The sequence below is a fragment of the Uranotaenia lowii genome, chromosome 1 (assembly GCF_029784155.1).
Source record: "Uranotaenia lowii strain MFRU-FL chromosome 1, ASM2978415v1, whole genome shotgun sequence".
Lineage (NCBI taxonomy): Eukaryota > Metazoa > Arthropoda > Insecta > Diptera > Culicidae > Uranotaenia > Uranotaenia lowii.
The window spans coordinates 155,095,765-155,112,537 of record NC_073691.1 but is presented as its reverse complement, the minus strand read 5'-3'; the positions used below and the strand labels follow the sequence as shown (position 1 = coordinate 155,112,537).

Sequence of the window (16,773 nt, the reverse complement as noted above, 5' to 3'; positions counted from 1 at the left end):
GGGAAGATTTCCCATCAGAGAGAATTTTTAAATATAAACCAAAAACCTTATTGGATCTAGCTAATCCTAAGAAAAATTATTAGTAGTACTGGCATAGTACTGGCAAAATAGTTAGACAGCAATCAAATGAAACTGAACGTAATTTTGGCTTAACAGCATACGAAAAAGACAAATTGGATCCTTTTTCTGTTTTGAAAAGAGGAGACAAGGTTTTCTATCGGAATCCTAATAAAAGAAACACAGAAAGATGGTGTGATGTTCCCGTTCTGGACCGTTCGTCGGTCCTCTTCAGACAGACTCTCTGCTCTTTTTTTTTTTTTTTTTTTTTTTTTTTTTTTTTTTTTTTTTTTTTTTTTTTTTCCGGGATTTTCATCCCTTAGGATGATTCATCCCTTAGGATGATTCATCCCTTTTCCTTCCGTGGCTTGTAATTGTATTTTTTTTCTTTTGTTTTTGCATTTCTTTTTGTTTTTTTTTTTTTGTATATATTTTTTTGTATTTTTTGTATTTTTTTGTATTTTTTTTTTTGGTTTTTTATTGTATTTTTTTTTTGGATTTTTTTTTTTTTTTTTTAATTTAGGAAAGGAGATTGATAAGAAATAGAGAGATAGGAAAGAGGATAGGACAGAATATAGATTTCAAATTTCAGCAAATAGGTTGCTCTTTCGGAGAAAACTTATGACTTTTTCCTCTTCGTCTGGGTCATTTGAAAGAATTTCGCGAAGGCTGTTGGAGAGATCACTGTCGGTTCGAGCTTGTTGGTAGATTTGGCACTGCACTAATATGTGCTTAACGGTTATCTGTACATTACAGGCATGACATACTGGAGGGTCCTCTTTCTCCATCAGGTGACCATGGGTCAACCTTGTATGCCCGATGCGCAACCGTGTCAGAGCACGCCGTTCGAGGAAAGACTTTCGATCGGTCCAAGTTGAGGTGCAGTTCTTTACCTCTCTCAACTTGTTATCTCGGCACCTGTTCCATTCATTGCTCCAGGTTACAGAAAGGAATTCTTTGAGCCAATGAGAGACATCTGCAGAAGGGATTGGTATGTTGGGTGGTTCTTGTTCACTACCTTCGCAAGCAAGACGGTCAGCGGCTTCGTTGCCCTGGATGCCGGCGTGGCCGGGTATCCAGCATAAAGTAATGTTTTTCTGGAGAGCCAGAGCGGATAGGTCGCTTATCCATGGGTGTTTTATATTTCCGGCCAGAACAGCCTTCAAAGCACTAGCCGAATCGGAAAAAATGACAGATCTTGAATGGGGGCAAAGGTCATGTGCAGCTCTCAAAATGGCAAAGGCCTCTGAGCTGAATACAGAGCACTTAGGTGGTAGGGCAAGAGTTACGCTAGCATTGTTACTGAAGACACCACAACCTACACGACCATCAGTGGTTTTTGAGCCGTCGGTGTAAAATTTAGGAAGATGTTTATATTTTCTCTCTACCAGATGATGGAAATATGACAGGGCGACTGCGGAGCTACCTCCTGCGCGTATTTTGGAAAGAAGGCTTAAGTCAACCTGTGGAATCGGGGAGTTAAACTTGCGGGATCTGGGTTCAGGGCGGGGTGCTATGTCAGGGAGAGATCCTTGGTATTTCTGTAAGAGGTTACTAGCTCGCCTGATCAGAGGGACATCAGGGTCCCGACCGTAGGACAACCAACGGATAGCTTTGGTAGTTAGGTTTTTGCAGAGGATATATTCGAAGGGAATCTGTCCACTTTCGGCCATGAGGGACAGAATAGGACTACTTTTGAAAGCACCACTTATAATACGGACGGCTTGGTTAAATACTGGTTCTAGACTTTCCTTAATATGATCACCTCCAACACTGAACATGCCGAAACCGTGAAGCATTGTTGGCAAAAGCCATCCGTGGAGAAATCGAAACAGCGACGCGCGAGATCCAGCGCCACTGGCACTACACACCTTTCTGAGAATGTTAAGTTTGGGAAAGGAAGCTTGACGGACTCTGTTACAGTGACGTGCAAATCTAAGACGATCGTCCACCCAGACGCCCAAGATGCGGGCTCCGTGGACAAGGGGAATGGTTTTGCTGTCCATCACGAGGGGAGGGTGTCTGTTCAGTCTTCTCTTGTGGCTAAAGTGCATTAGGTTAGACTTGTCGGGGGCAAAGTTAAAACCCATAGTAGGGGCCCAGTTAGCTATTTTATCAACATCAGTTTGAAGACGTTTTCTTGTTAGCAGAGAAAAGGGAGAGATAGAAAAGAGGGTGATGTCGTCGGCATAAATAAGAATTTGGATGTTTTCTGGGACAATTTTAAACAGCGATTGCATTGCAATTAGGAACAGTGTTGGGGCAATGACTGACCCCTGTGGCACGCCGTTTTCGATGACTCTGGACGAGGATAGTTTGCCATCAATGAAGACTCTGGCTTTTCGTTCTGATAAGAAGCTTTGTATGAAGAGTCCCATTCTACCAAGGATTCCCCATTCTTTAATAGTAGATAGTATTTTGTGTCTATAGACCCTATCGAAGGCCTTGGAAATATCTAAGGATAGGCACTCAACGTGGTGGCGTCTTTCTCGGGCATCGTCAAGGGTTTTTTCAAACATAGTAAGGTGGTCATCAGTTGAGCATCCGGGACGAAAACCATATTGTCGGGTGTCCAGAAGGTTTCTAGATTCAATAACGGACACAAGACGTCGTTTTACCATTCGTTCGAGAATTTTCCCCGAACAGCTCAAAAGGGTTATGGGGCGGAAACTGTTAATAAGGTGTAGATCTTGCTGCGGCTTGGGGATGGGAATGATTAATCCTTCTTTCCATTGTACTGGAATTTCTCCGATATCCCAGATTTTGTTCAGTATTCGAAGAAGATATGCTTTACCAACGGGTGGAAGGTTTTTTAATAGGGGATACCCAATTTCGTCCTGTCCAGCCGATCGCCCCTTCACCTTTTGGAGGGCTATATCAAGTTCATGTGAGGTAAAATCGGAATTGTATTCAAGGATTAAGTCGGTTTTAAAATCAATGGGGGAGTTGCTGTTGTTGGAAGGGTCAGGAGATGAGATGGATGAGAAGTGTTGGCAAAAGGATTCGGCTAAAAGAGATGGATCGTTTGAGTACTGTTGGTTAATCAGAAGCTGGAAACGACTTGTGCGATTGGAGCCACTCAGGCGTTTAATCTTTTCCCACAATTTGGCAGAAGGTGTGTCAGGATTGATCCCCTCGACGAATTCTTTCCAACTGTTACTTTTAGCGGTTTTGATAGCTGCCCGGGCAGCTGAGCGTGCGGTCTTGTATTCATTAAGAGCTGTTTCTTTGTTGGGATGGTCAGCTGAGAGGCGTCTCAGCGCGCGGAGTTTTTTCCGGCGGAGTTTTATGGCGTCCCGGACTTCAGGGCCCCACCATGGGACAGATCGTTTGCCAGGTACGCCAGTAGTTCGTGGGATATGTAAAGCAGCAATATCAAAAAGAAGTTGGGAAAAAGATTCAGGGGTGTGATGGGGATCTGTGTCAAGGGCTCGTTCTATATCAATTTGATATCCGACCCAATCGGCGTCTTCATACTTCCAACGCGGTCTTGTGGCTACTTTTGGAGCAGAGTGTTCGAGGGAAATTATTATTGGATAGTGATCGCTCCCATGGGTGTCGTCCAGGACTCTCCAACTGAATTTTGAGGCGATGTGCCAGGATACTAGGCTCAGATCTAAGGAAGAGGTGTTTCCGGTGGAGGGGTCAACTCTAGTAGGCAGGAGGTTATTTAATAATGTGATGTTTTTGGAACAACAGAAATTTTCAGTAAAAGAACCCTTTCTGTCGGTTCTATGACAGCCCCAACTGGTGGAGTGTGCATTAAAGTCCCCTAAGATGAGCACTGGTTGAGGTAGCTGTTCTAATAGTTCTTCCAGTTCTTTGGAGTAGTCATTAAAGGATTTTTCGGGTGAGATGTAGATCGATAGCACTGTTATTTCGAAGGGGGATTTTAGACGGATGCAAACTGCATTTAAAGGGGAATCAATGGGAATATTGGAAAAGGGGTAGCCTGTTTTAACACCGATACCAGATCCTTGACCAGGGTTGGTAGTCAAATATAGTTTGTAACCAGCATAACCTGTACTGCCTAGTTCAGTAGGGATCGTTGATAAAAGCGCGTACCATGCAAGGAAGCGCCTTAGTGAGCAACGAAGGAGGACCACCTGACATTCCCTAGCGCACCACCAACCAGCGCGATTAGGTCAACGGGAGCGTATTTGGCGGATAGATGGTGCTGTACGCCTTGGTAGCACCATTACCAAAAATGACAAGAGGGCATGATGGGAGGAATCCATGGATGCACCACAAAGCCTATGACCTGGATCGGGGTCAAAGACCGCATGCAAGATCCGCTTCATTTGGATGGAAGATCTCGACGAAGCCACACAATCCTGTGAACGCCATCAACCAGCTGCGAAGAGCGTTCGAACATCCAGGTAGCAATCCGATTCAACCCCGAAAAGGCAAGAATATAACGCTGGTGCAATCCTTTCTCCCATCATGTTCCTACAGGACCCCGATTTTTGGCTTAGAAAACCATCCGCCTTGCCAGTGTCCGTCAACTAGCACTGGCCGTGCTAAGGTTGATTCCGTCGCGCCGCCGTGGAAGCATTTGTCTGCCCGGGTTGGCCGTTCTAGGGCTTGAACCGGTTTGGCCGCATCATCAGCATCCGCCAACTTTGCTGGACGTCATTAGGTCCGTGCTGTGCCTGGCCTAGTCTTCGACCGCCCGTCCCTTAACCGCGGGAATCGACCATTTGCACCTGAATTCCCCCCTCGTGGTGTTCGAAATTAGAACAGTGCGACCAGGCAGCCCTCAACAATCGCCGGCCTAGACGTCATAGGTGGACAAGCAGCGCCGCAGAGACCGTTGATATTAGCTGGGACCGATATTCAAGAGTCCTACCGGCACCCGTCGTCTTGGACAAGCTATTCCGGGGCCCATATGCCACAGCTGTTCCCGCTCGCCGCCTGTAAGACGCAATCACAAGGTAGGACAACCCAATATACCCTAGGGGATGTGCTAGTGGCCAGATTTGTAACCCAAGATAGGGAAATAAAGGTGGGATTTCTTTAACGCGCATTTAAGGTGTTTCCTTGTTCCGAATAAATTATCGAGTGTGCCGACCCTGAGGCTTAGAGGGGGATTTTTGCTCGGCTGAGCAGTCTGGGAAACCGTTGGTTACACTCTGGCGCCCAACTCAAAATATACTTGTATATTTTCGGTAGTGCAAGGGAACACTCTTTGAGCGCAATTTTTACTGCTTTGGAAGTCTCTGGGAAAACGCCCGAGACCTTGGCAGACCGGTTGGCATTAGCACAAAAAAAAGCCAACGAGAGCGAGTGGAGAAGTTACCACCCACACAAAAGTTTGAACAGATTTATAGGGGTCTTGGTTGTTCACAAAGGTTGAAACCAGCCATTTCGTGAGTTTCAACAAAAATTTAAAAAATCAACTTACACTTACATGTAATTTGATGGTATAATATCACTCTTCAATCTGATTGTCTTTGGCCATATAATTAAGTTTGTATCGTTCAGTATTCGTTTTTTAAATCAGTATAATGATCCAATAATAATTTAAATCTGTGATATAAATGTTTGATTTTCCAATCCAATTTGAGTAAAAAAAACGCTTTGAATTCCAATAGCTCGAAAAATCATACAAAAATAGAAAATAATTATTCCTTTTTAATTCAAATATTGTTTTGTTATTGTTGGCTTAAAGTTTCCTAAATTTTTAAGAGGAACGGATTGTGCGGGAAATAAAAACACCAAAATCAAAAACGATTTATTAGCATTACATAAAATAAACTGCAACTAACTTATCTAAATTAATCATACTTTGTTTGTGCATTATATTCTAAATTAGTTTTATTATTAGTGGTTGTATTTCCGTTACGCATTTCGTTATTTATTTCAATTTAGAATAAGTTTCAAACATTGTGTATTAATTTGTGATTTGATTTTAATTTATTTATTTGAATCGTGAGGTTAAAATAGTTGGTAATTAATTTTATTTAGGTAATTTATTTATTTATTTTGCAGTATTAGGTTGCTTGGTTTTCTCTGTATATTTCTGTATTTTAAATACATATTTAATTAATTTAAATTTTACCTTAATTTTATCAACATGGATATGTCCCATCTTTATGTGTTGTACTATGGAATGAACTGTGCGCACTTAACAATTGATGAACTGGAATACGAGCTGGCCATTCGTAGCATCGATAGCTTGGAAAAGAGACAGCTTAATGAACGTGCCCTCCGTGTACATCTGAAAAGAGAAAAAGAAGATCCAAGTATTAGAAAAAAAATAGTCCCTACAGGAACATCTATTGATGATGAGTTAGAAGTGTGTGGTGATAAGGTAGCACAAATTAAACTTCACCTGGAAAAGCGAGGAAGGAAAAGTGCACCAAGTCAACTATTCAAAACCAGATTGATTCACATAGTTTTCCGTTTGGAACGGCTCAGAACCGGAACAATCGGCGAAAAAGATGTGAACAATTTGGCTGATATAGCATCAGAATGTTTAAAGTTACTTGGTGTTTTCTTTTCACTATCCTCGCCTCTCCCAGAAGTAAGGCAAGCCGAATTGGATCTAATAAATGCAAGTCTTGGTCAATTGCGATCAAATGACGAAGTTGTGAATCCTTTAAATGATTTGAATAATGAAAATGAAAATAACGTTCATGAGGATATAGATGATGAGGAAGTTGCACACGTTCAGAGAACTGAAAATAGAAACCGCGTCATTTCAAATGTTGTGCCAGATAGGAATGTTGAACGGCTTGCCGAAGAAAATAAAAAACTGATGCAAACAGTAAACCAGCTGCTTCAGCGCATACAAGTGTTGGAAGCAAATCAGCAGAATGAATCACATTACAAGACAGTTCAAAATACGTACAATTTAGAGGAACCTCTGGCTTCAGCAACAGAAAAAGTCCAGCACAAACCAGAAGATTTTCTGGATTGGTTGAAGCAAAGGAACAGTTCGGTTCAAAATTCGTTCAGCTCCATAAGGGATGACCCGAGAAAAGAGCCGACAAAAATGCCAGAAGGAAATGTCGAAGGAAGCATAGCTCCTGAGAGGTCCATGGAAAGGGGAATGCGGCTTCCAATCCACAAGTGGAAGATTAGCTATGATGGGATGGATAATGGCCGTAGGTTGAATGAGTTTCTGAGCGAGGTCGAATTCATGGCCCGTTCAGAAAACTGTTCCAGGGAAGAACTTTTCCACAATGCCCATTACCTATTCACTCATAAGGCTAGGTCGTGGCTTATGGACGCAAATAGTGTGGGAGAGCTAAGATCGTGGGAGAATTTAGTGAAAGCTTTAAAATCTGAATTTGTCCCATATGACGCAGATTATGTCTATGAAAGACAGGCCACCAGCAGGAAACAAGGTGCGAAAGAAAAATTCCACGACTACTACTTAGACATGGTCAGAATTTTTCGGGGAATGAATGAGCCGTGGGATGAGCGCCGAAAATTCAATTGTCTTTTCCGAAACGCTCGGGAAGATGTGCGAACGGCAATGCTCTCCGCTAAAGTGGAGGACATTCCCACGATGAAAGAGTTTGGGAAAAAGTACGATGCTATTAACTGGCAAACGTACAAAAATCGCGACGTTAGAAGAGATTACAGGAATGCAAATATAGAGGAAATAGAATACGAAAATTATTATCAGTACGGAGAAATCAGCGAGAATTATGAAGATAGAAAAAACATAGAATTTAAAAATCAAGTATCAAATCAAAATCAGAATAGAAATAGAGGGAATAATAGAAACTTCAGGCCAGAACAAAAGAATTACAATGAAAATAAAAAGGATTTTTGGAAAGATAAAGGAGCGAACAGAAATATCTACAAGCCAAGGGATGAAGAAAACCGGAATTCAAACCGCTACGATTCGCAAAATAACTACGAGCCCGTAGCCGGCCCAAGCAGAAACAATGCCTTAGAACGTGTAGTTAATGCGTATATTCCGCTGAAGCGAAATGTATGTTTCAACTGCCACGTTGTAGGGCATTCTTTCGAGACCTGTCGGGAGCAGCTCATACTGTTTTGCAAAACGTGCGGTTTCCCAGGTTTCTCTTCTCCCGAATGTCCCTATTGCCAGGTAAAAAACGGGAAGAAGACTGCTCATTGAGGCGAGCCAGTCTTACCCGAAACTCCACAAGACCTCAAGAAGCCGATGTACCAGAGATTCTTCATAATCTCGGCTATTCACGAGTGAGTGGAGGCGTAGCTGAAGGTGAAGAAATTGCTACGGTGCTCATCACATTAAGCGATGACCCCAGACCATTCGCAAAAGTCGATTTTATGGGAATTTCGGTAATCGGACTTCTAGATAGTGGCGCTGCCAAAACCATATTAGGTGTTGGAGGTTTAAAAATAATATCCATGCTAAAGTTAAAATTAGAACCGTCTAAGTTGAATTTAAAAACCGCTTCGGGAGAAAATTTGAAGATTGCAGGTGAATGTATAGTTCCAATCACATTTAATGGTAAAACAAAACTCTTACCTATAGTGATTGCTCCAGATCTCAACAGGAAATGCATCCTGGGAATTGATTTTTGGCGGAAATTCAACATCAAGCCGACCATTGACAGTCCGGTAGAGGCCGTGGATGATCGAATTCAGGAAACCCTAAAAATAGAAGATGAATTCAGTAAAGAACAGAAAATTGAGCTAGAAAAAGTCAAGAACATGTTTCTGGTAGCAGGGGATGGCCCTTTAGGTAAAACACATTTGTTGGAGCATAAAATTGAGATCAAGGATGAATTTTCAAAAGCAGTTCCTATCCGGAAAAACCCATATCCTTGGAGCCCAACAATTCAGGCAAAAATTTACCGTGCGGTGGACAAAATGCTAGAGGAAGGAGTGATTGAAAAATCGACTTCAGACTGGGCTCTACCCGTAGTTCCAGTTAAAAAGAGGAACACAGAAGAGGTCAGGCTATGCCTCGACGCTCGACTATTGAATGAGCGCACTGTACGTGACGCCTACCCTCTCCCGCATCAGAATCGCATTTTGAGCCACCTAGGCCAATTCAAATACCTTTCAACTATCGATTTGACCCAAGCCTTCTTGCAGGTCCCCCTGGAACACAGTAGTCGAAAATACACCGCGTTTTCGATTCCAGGTAAAGGCTTGTTCCAGTTTTCGTCGCTTCCATTCGGCCTAGTCAATAGCCCCAGTACACTCAGTAAAGTGATGGATATGGTTCTCGGATACGGTGCCCTTGAACCCTTTATTTTTGTATACTTAGACGATATTGTGGTGGCGAGCAACACATTCGAAGAACATATCCAGCGCCTTACTGAGCTGGCACAAAGGTTGAGATCCGCCAACCTAAGCATAAATCTGGGGAAATCGAATTTCTGCTGCAGTGAACTGCCCTATTTGGGCTATATTCTTTCCCGCGAAGGATTGCGACCTAACCCGGATCGCGTTCAAGCGATCCTGGGGTATGAGGTCCCGAAGTCGGTGAGGTCACTGCGTCGATTCCTCGGTATGGTGAACTATTACCGAAGGTTCATCGACAAATTCAGCCAGCTAACGGGACCTCTGACGGATTTGCTAAAAGGTAAACCGAAGAGAGTCCAGTGGAACGATGCAGCAGAGAATTCATTTCAGGCCATCAAGGAGATGCTCATCACAGCTCCTGTGATGGCCAACCCAGATTTTGCTCTCCCTTTTAGTGTCCAGACTGACGCAAGCGACGTCGCTGTAGCTGGAATCCTAACACAAGTTCAGAATGGTGAGGAGCGGGTAATAGCCTACCATTCTGAAAAGTTGAAAGGCGCAGAACTAAATTATCACGCAGCGGAGAAGGAAGGCCTCGCCGCCCTCCGCTGCATAGAGAAATTTCGTGGCTACATAGAAGGAAGGCGATTTACCCTGGTGACTGATTCATCCGCACTTACTTTCATCTTGAAAGCCAAGTGGAAGTCGTCGTCAAGGCTCAGTAGGTGGAGCATCACATTGCAGCAATACGACATGGAGATCAAGCACCGGAAGGGCAAAAAAAATGTCGTTCCGGACGCTTTATCCAGGTCTGTAGAAGCTGTTGATGTGGAGGAAGACAAATGGTATGCAAATCTGTACAAAGTCGTTGAGTCGGATCCGGAAAAGTACATGGACTTTAGAATCCACTCTGCAAAATTGTACAAATTTGTCTCCGCTCGATCGGATGTTCTCGACTACCGATTTGAGTGGAAGGAGTGTGTACCAAAGTCTTCTCGCTCACGTATCATTCGAGAGGAGCATGACGACAACTTCCACATTGGTTATGAAAAGTGCTTAGAAAAGATAAAGCAAAAATTTTACTGGCCAAAAATGCATGCGGATGTCAAACGGTATATAAGTAACTGTATTATGTGTAAAGAAATTAAACATTCGACAGCGGCAACGGCTCCTGAGATGGGAAAGCAGCGCGTGGCCACCCAGCCCTTCCAGATTATCTGCATGGACTACATTCAGTCACTTCCCCGAAGCAAGCATGGAAATGCACATTTATTAGTAGTCATGGACTTATTTTCTAAATATTCCATGCTTGTACCGGTGAAGAAGATTTCTAGTTCTAGTCTATGCAGTATTCTGGAAGAGCAGTGGTTTCGCAAATTTGCTGTTCCCCAGTATGTAATTTCAGACAACGCTTCTACTTTTCTCTCCAAGGAGTTTCAAGAGCTCCTCAGAAAATATGAGGTGCAACACTGGGCTAACGCGCGGCATAGGAGCCAAGCTAATCCGGCCGAGCGTTTGAATCGCACCATAAATGCTATGATTCGGTCTTATGTTAGGTTGGACCAAAGGCTGTGGGACACAAGGATTTCCGAAGTAGAATTTGTGCTGAATAATACAGTACACAGTGCCACAAAATTTACTCCACATCGAACAATCTTTGGTCTTGAAATAACTACGCGGGGCTCGGATTACCGCTTAGATCTGGGTAAGGAAATAGATGAAACAGAGCGCTTGAATAAGTTGAAAGCCATATGCAGTCGCACCTACGGAATTGTAACAGAAAACCTCAAAAAAACTTATGAATGTACAAAAAGACAATATAATCTGCGACACAAACGCTATTCACCTACATTTACAGTCGGACAACGGGTATTCAAACGAGCGTTCCGGCAGTCAGCGGCCACCCAAAATTATAATGCCAAGCTCGGCCCGCAGTACGTACCATGCGTCATAACTTCGAAGCACGGAACTAGCTCATACGGGGTTTCCGATCTAATGGGAAAACCCTTGGGCATTTTTTCTGCTGCCGATTTAAAACCGTAAACATCAACGTTTTCAAAAAAAAAACGGAAAAACGCACTTAAATGCTGGGACGAGCAGGAAAAGATTACAATGTAAACAGTCGATTCAAAACCCTGCTTACGAGTTCGCGTTTCGGTTTAAAAGAACCCCAATTACATACAATTTGTAATTAAATTATGTTTTAAATAATCTATTTGGTTGAACACATTTTCAAATAATTTACAAAATGTTCTCATAATACATCACATAGTAAGTGATATTGCTCGGTTCTAATTGGGAACTAGTTAAATTCTTGTGGTACGTTAAGCAGAATGAGCATAAACCGTCTAACTGTTTTGGTTTTACGTAAAGGTTCAATTGCCGCTAATAATGTTCGAAACAATGCCATAGTAAAAAAGGGTTTACCTGTAAGTGAGCTGCTTCTTAGCAGCATCGGTTTCCTTTGAATTTAGGCGGCGATATTGGCAACACTTCCACGCCCATTGGATCCATGCTTTACATTTATGCGTCCTCACAAATATGTGGCAGCTGCGTTTCGCGTATCTGCATAGCAAACAACATTCGAAGGCCCGGACGGCATCTTCGCCGTATAGGGTTGGCTAAGCCTCAATACTAGAGCGGGGTGCCGGGTCAGGTAAATATTTCTCAGCGTCAGATCTCATCCCTATATCAGCAGCAGACTTCATAGAATTTCTGTCAGATAGCCGGATCCAATTTGGGTGTTACCCATTCAATTGTCCTTGATTTTGCAGGCGGTAAAAATAGCTGAATCATTATCCTACAGGCGTTTTTTGATTCACTCTCCCTCATGACTAAAAGTAAGGATACCTAAAAAAAACAAAAAACAATAATATCATAAACATTTGGAACTATCTGAAGAGCTGCTGAACGGTCCTCAGGGAACAATTGGGAAAAAAAAGGTGCGATTCATTCTTGTGTTAATTTATGCTCAATGGATGCCACAACAGTTGTAGATAATGCATCGCTGCTTACCCACACTTGAAAGTGTTGCTACATGGGTTTGAAAATATGAACGTGACCTTGAATTCAATGGACGCGTCTTTCAAAGAAACCTCAAGCCAGAAAAAAAACTCACGCCACTTTCTCCTTTACACGAATACTTACCATTTTAACTTTTCCTCTGAACGTATAAAAGCTGCGGCTCGGAGTTTGATCGGCGCAACCAGTAGTGAGAAAGAAATCTGGCCAATTTCCTTACTTGAACCCCATCCGGAATGTTCCTCCATGTGCGCACAGATTCTAAAAAAAAATCCGCGTTACAGCTTCGCCGTGATATAAATCCGCAAAGAAAGATTGACGATCCAATTTTCGTCCACTAGTTTGCTCTCTTTACTCGCCACTGACAGATCCAAGCAACCTGTCAAATAATTCCCAATCTAGTTCCCAGAAAAGAAACATTTCACATCAGTAATGAAATATTTCAAAGCGTACTACAATAATAATTTGAATTCACAGTTTACTAGTGTGGCTTAGTTTTAATATTTTTTATTAATTTATTTATTTTAATTTGTTGTTTTGCTTGCGTTAGGTTTAGGGCTTTATATCACTGTTTAATTTATTATGTGCATGAGTATTGTTAAATAAAATGAATGTTGTAGATTTAGATTGGGTAAGAGTGATATTATAAACGTATTTTTGATGAGTCCACGAACTTTGGTCAGTAAGTAGTTGAAATGGGTCGCTGGAGACCGGAGTCGAAGACGTTGATGGTCAGTAACAGGCCGAGGCCTTTAAACAGCGTGGAGTTGACTTAGTCAATGATGATGCCTTATGACCCCGACCCACGTATACACTAAAGAATTGGTTCTCTTCTTGCGTCAACATCTCGGGACTTTTTATAAAACTAGGATAACTTTGAGAACAACTTATCGTTAAAAAAAAACTTGTGCGGTGTCAATTTCGGTCTGTCAAGTGTCTGGTTCAGAGGTACACTTTAGATCGGCGTCTCAGAAAAGTGGTAATATGAAAAAATATTAGCGTGCTAATATTTTTTCAACCCGAGCCGGAGGAGAGTGTAACCAGCATAACCTGTACTGCCTAGTTCAGTAGGGATCGTTGATAAAAGCGCGTACCATGCAAGGAAGCGCCTTAGTGAGCAACGAAGGAGGACCACCTGACATTCCCTAGCGCACCACCAACCAGCGCGATTAGGTCAACGGGAGCGTATTTGGCGGATAGATGGTGCTGTACGCCTTGGTAGCACCATTACCAAAAATGACAAGAGGGCATGATGGGAGGAATCCATGGATGCACCACAAAGCCTATGACCTGGATCGGGGTCAAAGACCGCATGCAAGATCCGCTTCATTTGGATGGAAGATCTCGACGAAGCCACACAATCCTGTGAACGCCATCAACCAGCTGCGAAGAGCGTTCGAACATCCAGGTAGCAATCCGATTCAACCCCGAAAAGGCAAGAATATAACGCTGGTGCAATCCTTTCTCCCATCATGTTCCTACAGGACCCCGATTTTTGGCTTAGAAAACCATCCGCCTTGCCAGTGTCCGTCAACTAGCACTGGCCGTGCTAAGGTTGATTCCGTCGCGCCGCCGTGGAAGCATTTGTCTGCCCGGGTTGGCCGTTCTAGGGCTTGAACCGGTTTGGCCGCATCATCAGCATCCGCCAACTTTGCTGGACGTCATTAGGTCCGTGCTGTGCCTGGCCTAGTCTTCGACCGCCCGTCCCTTAACCGCGGGAATCGACCATTTGCACCTGAATTCCCCCCTCGTGGTGTTCGAAATTAGAACAGTGCGACCAGGCAGCCCTCAACAATCGCCGGCCTAGACGTCATAGGTGGACAAGCAGCGCCGCAGAGACCGTTGATATTAGCTGGGACCGATATTCAAGAGTCCTACCGGCACCCGTCGTCTTGGACAAGCTATTCCGGGGCCCATATGCCACAGCTGTTCCCGCTCGCCGCCTGTAAGACGCAATCACAAGGTAGGACAACCCAATATACCCTAGGGGATGTGCTAGTGGCCAGATTTGTAACCCAAGATAGGGAAATAAAGGTGGGATTTCTTTAACGCGCATTTAAGGTGTTTCCTTGTTCCGAATAAATTATCGAGTGTGCCGACCCTGAGGCTTAGAGGGGGATTTTTGCTCGGCTGAGCAGTCTGGGAAACCGTTGGTTACAAGTTTATATCCTTTGATGAAAGTTTCGGAGATCTGATTTGGATGAGCAAGGGTTTCTTGAAAGGCAAGGATAATAGGTGAAAATTCATTAATCAGTAATGGAATTTCAAGAGCTCGTGCTCTTAGACCTCGTAGGTTCCACTGTAGAGCGAAAGGGGTTTTACGTATTGGAGTGGGAGTTCTGGGGGAAGAGGAATCTGGGACATTGAGGGAGCTTGTTGTTTGGGAATTAAAGTTCAAAGATAGGGCTTCGTGAGAGGGAACGTTATTCTGGAGGGATGTATCTGGAGGATTGATATTTGATGTGTCAGCCATGGTGATAGAATAAGGGGTTTAAACTTACCAAATTTTAGAAGGAAGCCTAGGAGGGTTCTTTACCATGGGGTCGTTCAGTTATGTTAGACTTACTGGTTGGTAGAGCTCGTTTCTTCTTCGGTGTAATGGGTTTTTTCTGGGAATCATCAGATGATTTCTGGGAATCATCAGATGATTTTTGGGAGCCTCGGTTCCGTTTGGTTGTGGATCTGGTTGTAGATGAGGTGTTTTCGCTGGTTTCGGTCACCATGGTGGTGACAGAACTGTCAGAGGATTTGTTGTCGGTTTCGGAGTCAAAATCGGTCATAGGTTGGAGTTCGTTTAGGCGAGCAGTGAGAACGGCAATTTGTTGTTCCAACTGAAGAATGCGGGCATCCTTTTCATCTGCTGTGGCTTTTGGTTTGGTTATTACTAACCGCTGTTGGATTTTACTGGGGACTTTTTGGGCAGAGAGACATCGAGAACGGAATTCCTTAACCGCAGCTGCCTGAGAAATTCCCAGGTCAACCCGGATTCGGACAATTTCTTGCTCTTCTTGTTGTACAGGGCAAGAGCGATCTCTTACGGAATGCGAACCATCGCAATTAACACAGTGGGGAGATTTCGGACAGTCAGTATGAGAGGGAGAATCACCGCAAACAAGGCATATTTCAGGATGTTTGCAACGAAGTTTGGTGTGACCAAATTTGCCGCACTTGAGACACATAAGTGGTCGAGGGTAATATGCCCGAGTTGGAACCCTAACGTACCCAAAATAAACGTGTGTTGGAGGAATTGTTCCTCTAAATGTAAGAACCATAGAATTTGTTGGTTCCTCCTTGCCGTCAACTTTTTTCACAAAACGGTACACTTTTATTACATGTTGGTCAAGTAGATTATCGAGGATTTCCTTATCCGAAAGTCCAAAAACTTCCCGGCACGAAACTACGCGTTGGCAAGTGTTCAATGTAGGATGGGAGCTAACGGTGACGGGGGTTCCGTCAATAAGCTCCGTCATACGTTCCAATTTGCTGAACTGGTCTGGGCTACGCACTTTTAGTAGATAACAGTTACCACTATCGATAGGATTCGCACCTTCGATTTTACCCACCACACGATCGATAGATTTAGCAATTATAAATGGATTAGCTGGAAGCTTCACTTTATCGGCTGGTTTCATCAATAGAAATTGCAAATCTCCATGCATTCCATTTGGATCCATCCATGACGGGAGAGTTCTTCGAAAAGCTTGTCCGGCATCGGTTTGCCCACCCCAAGGTGGGTTTCGAGCCGCCATAACGGCGGGAAATTCAAAAAGAGTTCAATCAGAAGTCAATTTCACAATACACAATGTCACTGAAAAAATGCAGCAAAGTTCTGCGCGACGCGTGGAAAATTTTCAAGTGTTTGGAATGTCGGAAGGATGTCCGTGTTCTAGAAAGACTAGCTAACTATCGTACACCACTTCACGGAGCGAGGAAGAAAATCAACCGTTCGAGAGCGCGGTTTAAGCGAGACTGTGACTGCACTCTCTGCTCTCTACTATACCAGCTTTTTATAGTCGTTTATACTCGGGCAGTTTATCTCGTGCGTCAGGATATCACATCCTCCGCTTGCACAAAAAGCTGTCTAATTGCATTCAGGCATTTTTTAAATACATATCTAGCAAATGTCAAAATATTTCTCTTCAATCAGTTGTTTCCGTCTCCGCTCAATGTATTCATGTATTTCATTGTCTTCTATTATATCAAGTTTTCTCTATTCAGAATTATTCATCACATATGCAATTATCAGTCTTTCTCAAGAGTCGTTGTTATTGTATTTTCTTCCTCAATTTTTCTTTTTTTTTCATTTGTAGTTTAATGATTATCTTTTTCAGCCATTACTATAGTTATATTACTCCTTCCTTATATACACCCATAGAAGAGGTTGCAAAAATCCAATGCCTATTTAGCAAATCTCTGTGCCGATAATGCGCTGAAATGTGCACTGTGCCGAAGACGGTATGTTTGAAAAACCGTAACTGGCATAAGGACTCGGCTCCC

General features: G+C 43.2%; 1 protein-coding gene and 1 long non-coding RNA gene across 2 annotated transcripts; both read right to left on the bottom strand.

Annotated features, from left to right (window-relative positions):
- Positions 1 to 638: 638 nt before the first annotated feature.
- On the bottom strand, positions 639 to 2,063 carry LOC129738051 (uncharacterized). Its single transcript, XM_055729229.1, has one exon. It carries the CDS (start codon positions 2,061 to 2,063, stop codon positions 639 to 641), a length of 1,425 nt encoding a protein of 474 aa, XP_055585204.1.
- A 3,798-nt stretch (positions 2,064 to 5,861) lies between these two features.
- Positions 5,862 to 12,622, bottom strand: LOC129740227 (uncharacterized). Its single transcript, XR_008736157.1, has 4 exons — positions 12,403 to 12,622; positions 11,683 to 12,105; positions 8,531 to 8,655; positions 5,862 to 6,277 (listed from the first exon to the last, which is right to left on the bottom strand). It is a non-coding gene; the product is annotated as an uncharacterized LOC129740227 (long non-coding RNA).
- Between the last annotated feature and the right edge of the window lie 4,151 nt (positions 12,623 to 16,773).

Coding starts and splice junctions, on each gene's coding strand:
- LOC129738051 (XM_055729229.1), bottom strand. CDS start 2,063: ATGGACAGCAAAACCATTCCCCTTGTCCACGGAGCCCGCATCTTGGGC.